This window comes from Epinephelus lanceolatus, chromosome 10, assembly GCF_041903045.1.
Source record: "Epinephelus lanceolatus isolate andai-2023 chromosome 10, ASM4190304v1, whole genome shotgun sequence".
Classification (NCBI taxonomy): Eukaryota; Metazoa; Chordata; class Actinopteri; order Perciformes; family Serranidae; genus Epinephelus; species Epinephelus lanceolatus.
Genome location: NC_135743.1, coordinates 30750633 through 30756089, shown reverse-complemented (window position 1 = coordinate 30756089; position 5457 = coordinate 30750633). Strand labels below are relative to the sequence as shown.

Here is a 5457-nt window from a genome sequence, read left to right as displayed (position 1 = left end):
AACTAAACAAAATATGAGCTCATTAAGACAAGGCGCTCTCAAAACAGTGGAATCTGAGTTAAATTGTGCAATGACAAAAAATAAAATTTTCCTATGTTTGCCATTGTATGTTTGAGGTTACTGCAGTGTCACACACATGAAAAAGCAGGAAGTTGTGGACGATACTGCACAATAGTTGTTCTTCATTATCATTACATAAAATCAAGTTGCTGTGATTTAGTTGTTTTATTAATTTTGCATAACAGCCACAAAGTCACAAGAGGAAAAATAAAAACATACCTTTCAAAAAAATACAACAGCATATTGCATGCAACAGAATTAAATATTGGTCAGACTGAACATTTTTCCAACCATTTAAATATGCAGAAATAAAACCACATATATAATCTCTTAATATCCTTACAATTAGCATTCCTCAAAATACATGAGGTATTGATAAAGTGCAATAAATCACTGCAATCTGTCCTTCAGACTAAATACTTTCTTAATGGAAAAAGATAGGTTGATTATTCTCTGCTTAAGACTGTTGTTAGTAGTCAGTAGTCGTGGACTGAAGTGTTGGTCGATATCATCCGACTTCCCCAGTGAGCTCCCAAAGACTTGATCCCTGCGGTGTTATAGCGACCACTCAGTATTTTTAGCTCGCAACCATAGTGGATCGGGTAGAAGTTGAAAGAGGTCTGTAACAAAGCATCAACAGGTCAACACATGACCATGAGTAAAAGTATTGATAATTGTAACAAAAAGGAAAAGTTGAAGATAATTACATGTGTGGGCTGGCCAACTATCAGAGATCTCCCTGTACTGGTCACAAAGATCAGCTGATAGATATAGGCGGTGTTGTATTTGCCAGAGATCTGAAACATGACAGAGTGAGGACATTAACACACTTGGTACATGTGGTTAGTCCTCGATTAGTACACACATTTTGTGTTTTTCATATAATGATGAATATAGTATAATATGAATCACAGTACACTATTCAGTTTAAAGAAAAATGTTGCTGCTACTATAATTTCCTGGTCCTGTATAATAAAATAGATGTATACTATTGATATTATTATTTTATAAATGTCAACAAATCATAAGTCACACTGTCTTATCAGAATGTTTCAAATACACACACACAGACACACACACACACACTGACCTGAATAATGTACTCATCATCATATAGTTCCAGCTCCTGTGCATCTCCAAGTGTGCGACCAAAAACGTTGGACCAGGAGAAGCCATTGCGCACCTGGAGACTGCAGGGACAGACACAGGAGAGAGGAAACACTGTTGAACACCAAAAATGGTACTGATGTGAAGAAGATGTGAGGACACTTAATAAAAGAATTGTCGTAATAGATTATTGCATGTGTAAGAACAAATAGGCTAGACAATAGAGCAAATGTGTTGGAAGCAAATTATTGAGGCATGAAGTGTGGCTCAATCTTACGGTTCACTTTTTTTTGAAAAAGCAAGTCCCTCCCAACTTCATTAAAACTTAATGGGCCGTCCCTTTGAAAATCCCAACACCTTCCCCACTAACAACTCAATATGACATAACAACATTCAACTGTTAAAACACAAAGCAGTTTCAGGTGCATAAAGAGGTCAAATCAGTGCTGCATTATAAACTTGTTAATGAATAATTTTCACAACATTCCCCAATTACACATTAGATAATGTAGCAAACATAAAATAGCATATTTATCAAATGCTCCAACCACCCTGTTTTGAGCCAAACACTACTAATTGAACAGTTACTACCACCATCAAATGCACTGGTTATAGGCTCTGCAATAGCTTAAGGCTAAAATAAAAACAAATGTGGACAAGAAGGAGGACAGACTGACCCTGTGATGTAAGAGTTGATCGACTCCCAGACCCTAACCCCCCTGATCCCTCCGTCTCCTGCTGTGGAGAAGGAAGTGCCACTCCCGGGTCCAACAGGAGGGGAGAAGGAGTAGTGCTCACTGGGAGCTGGAGAGGTGAAACAAAGTCATTATGTGATGGACAAGAGGAAGCTACTGCTTCTTGACTCAGCTTGACTTGAGATCTTATTAGATGCCACATGTTTGTAGAAAAAAGTATAACATTGCTATAGAAAGGCTCAAAAGATGGAAATCTTACCAGACAGGCAGCTGGCGCAGAGCACAGCAAAGAACAGGAGGGAAAACATTCTGGTGTGTGAGGGTGTCCAGAGACAACACTGGAAACAGAAACCAGTTCAACAATCATCATCATCATCATCATCATATGATTATCAACAGCTATACACATTTCTTTACACATAACACCAATCTGGCATTTTGTTTTATTAAGCTGTAAGTCCACAATCCAATCCAACAATCTGTGGACGGCCTAAGGCCAGTAAATAAATAATATTAAAATCATCAGAATTTAATCAGTGCCCATTGTCACAGTAAGATCCCAATCAAGTTGGTCCATTACAAAAGGAGCTACATCCCACGTAGTTAAAACCTTCAGATACAGATGCTCAGACTCACCTGCAGTATAGATATCCTGAAACCAGCTGGAGTCCTGAGCCAAGGATGAGATGACACTGTCACACTGGCACTTATAAATATATACCCTCCTCCCTCCCTCCCTCCCTCCCTCCCTCACCACACACACACACACACACACACACACACACACCCTTACATTCCTACTTGACAGCCTCTGCTGACTGAACAATAAGAGACGTATTATTCTAAGAGTTTGAAATTGATCCAGGAAGACAGAAATGTTTTCAAGTACATCATTAGGTTGGGCAATATATAGCTTTCACCACATAAGGGAAAGGTAGTCACTTGAACTTGACTGAACCTAATAGCTCGTAAACTCCATCTCCCTTTAATCTGCGTCTCATCATTAACTACCTCCTTACGTTAAAACCAGTAAAATTCTTACTAACTTTGCTCCTAAAACTGGTGTTACATTAGCCCTGATTGATTTGAATTTCAAAGCTCATTCTTGACCTTTAAAGAGAGTTTACAGAGTTTTCATGAAAATTTGGATTTTCAATAGATGGAGATGTCGATGTTAATTCTTGACCTTGACCTGCACATAAAGATCATGTGGCTGTGGCTCAGGAGGTAGGGCAGGCTGACCTCTTATTGGAAGACTGGTGGTTTGAATGCTGGTTCCTCCAGTCTGCATGTCGAAGTATATTTGGGCAAGATACTGGACCCCAAATTGCCCCTGAAGGCTGTGCCATTGATGTGTGGGTGCATGTGATTATTTAGGTGAGCAGGTGGCACCCAAGTGTGCATGTGTGAATATGGTTCTGTAGTTTGAAAGCACTTTGATTGGGTAGAAGGCGAGGAAGGTGCTATACAACTGCAAGTCCCTTTACCATCGAAAGCTCAGGGACAACAACACAATTTTTATGGATGCTGACTTACATGTCCCAATTTCCTGTGAAAATAGACTTTTATGATAACAGACAAACAAACAAAAAATAAAGACAACAGAATTGTTGGACTTAAGTATGGCCTTTTGTTCATCACAGTTCTGCTTACCTATTATTTTTGGATTAACTACAAATATTCAGCTCCCCATCCAAACCTTTGTTGTGTCAGAGAAGACAAACCTGACTTCATAGTTTCATCACCAGTTTTTCTCCAATGCATTCAAAGCCATTCAAAAACAAGTGTAAAGGTTAAAATGTCAAAATGTCCTGTGCAATGGCCTCTTGTGTGCTGAGAAAATAATTATAATGTTTCTGTCAGGAAGATTTTTTTAAAATGACCATTCACTTGTATGTATGACAAAACCCTTCATATTATGTAATTTAAATCCATTTGAATATATTTTATTAATTTGAATTTGTTTGTCAAAACAGGGATTAATTAGCAAATAACAGAATTCACTCAAGCAACAACAACAGCAAACTTGTTCTGTTAAAGGACTGATTAAAATCATCTGTCTGACTTCCCCGAACACATGGCATCCTTCCATGAGCAGAAAGTTCCACACCATTGTTTCAACTGGTTCTACTGGACTGACCTCTTTTAGCATTCTTGGACGATGTCGCACACTTCTCATCAAAAAACTTCCTGCTTTCAGATTTTGCCATGTGTTTGTACATAAAAAAGACACATATAACAACAATAATAATAATAACAAAATAATAAAACAAATCCACAAGCAACAACTGTGGCAGCAGTTGCTTTTTATAGAATGAATGATACTGTCTAATACAACATATCTTGATAAGTTGCTGTATTGATGCTGTTTATATCTCATGAGTAGATGAATAGTATAAAACAGATATTGGACATCACCAACAGTAGTTTTTCCAGGATAAGATAAGATGGAAATGTATTCATCATAAAGGACATTTCTTTGCCAAAGATGCTTAAGATATACACATCACCAGCCACTTTATTAGGTACACCTTGCTAGTACCAGGTAGGACCCTTTTCTGCCTTCAGAACTGCCTTAATTCTTCATGGCATAGATTCAACAAGGTGCTGGAAACATTCCTCGGAGATCTTAGTCCATATTGACATGACAGCATCCACGATGCAAACCTTCCATTCCACCACATCCCAAAGGTGCTCTGTTGGATTGAGATGACTGAAGAGGTCATTGGAGTACAGTGAACTCCTTGTCATGTTCAAGAAACCAGTTTGAGATGATTTGAGCTTTGTGTCATGGTGTGTTATCCTGCTGGAAGTAGCCATCAGGAGATGGTACACTGTGGTCATAAAGGGATGGACACGGTCAGCAACAATACTCAGGTAGGCTGTGGTATTTAAACAATGCTCCATTGGTACTAAGGGGCCCAAAGTGTACCAAGAAGATATCCTTCACACCATTACACCACCACCAGCCTGAACCATTGATACAAGGCAGGATGGATCCATGCTTTCATGTTGTTTACACCAAATTCTGACCCTACCATCTGAATGTCGCAGCAGAAATTCAGACTCATCAGACGAGGCAACGTTTTTCCAATTGTCCAATTTTGGTGAGCCTGTGTGAATTGTAGCCTCAGTTTCCTGTTGTTAGCTGACAGGAGTGGCACCCAGTGTGGTCTTCTGCTGCTGTAGCCCATCTGTATCAAGGTTTGACGTGTTGTTTGTTCAGTCTTCTGCATACCTTGGTTGTAACCAGTGGTTATTTGAGTTACTGTTGCCTTTCTATCATCTTGAACCAGGCCATTCTCCTCTAACCTCTAGCATTAACAGAGCATTTTCACCCAGAGAACTGGAACAGCCCATAAGAATGAATGTGTTAAAGAGTGGAAGCATATTTCAGCAAACTTTACATTACAACACAGTGAGTTACAGGTCAGTGTTTAATTATTTGCTTGACATTTAAATGCCTGCTTTCAGTTTCGTGGAGTGTGCCTTTCCTGTTTGTTGCCAACATTTGCTTTGTTGCTGCTTGTTCGCAGCTTGTTTTCTTCCAGACTTCTAAATTCTGACAACTGGGAGAGCTAATTTTACCCTCTTC

The 5457-nt window shown here is 39.0% G+C and overlaps 1 protein-coding gene across 1 annotated transcript; it reads right to left on the bottom strand.

Annotated features, from left to right (window-relative positions):
- Positions 1 to 210: 210 nt before the first annotated feature.
- On the bottom strand, positions 211 to 2561 carry LOC117250728 (zymogen granule membrane protein 16-like). The gene is made up of 6 exons (XM_078171933.1): positions 2499 to 2561; positions 2122 to 2200; positions 1845 to 1971; positions 1151 to 1250; positions 768 to 857; positions 211 to 680 (listed from the first exon to the last, which is right to left on the bottom strand). Exons 2-6 carry the CDS (start codon positions 2168 to 2170, stop codon positions 537 to 539), a joined length of 510 nt encoding a protein of 169 aa, XP_078028059.1. The 5' UTR covers positions 2171 to 2200; positions 2499 to 2561; the 3' UTR covers positions 211 to 536.
- Positions 2562 to 5457: the final 2896 nt, after the last annotated feature.

Excerpts from the sequence above, each read along its gene's own strand:
- LOC117250728 (XM_078171933.1), bottom strand. The coding sequence starts at position 2,170 with ATGTTTTCCCTCCTGTTCTTTGCTGTGCTCTGCGCCAGCTGCCTGTCT. Across the intron at positions 1,251-1,844 it reads ATCAACTCTTACATCACAGG|TCTCCAGGTGCGCAATGGCT; the intron begins GTCAGTCTGTCC and ends CTGTCCCTGCAG. Across the intron at positions 681-767 it reads TAGTTGGCCAGCCCACACAT|ACCTCTTTCAACTTCTACCC; the intron begins GTAATTATCTTC and ends GCTTTGTTACAG.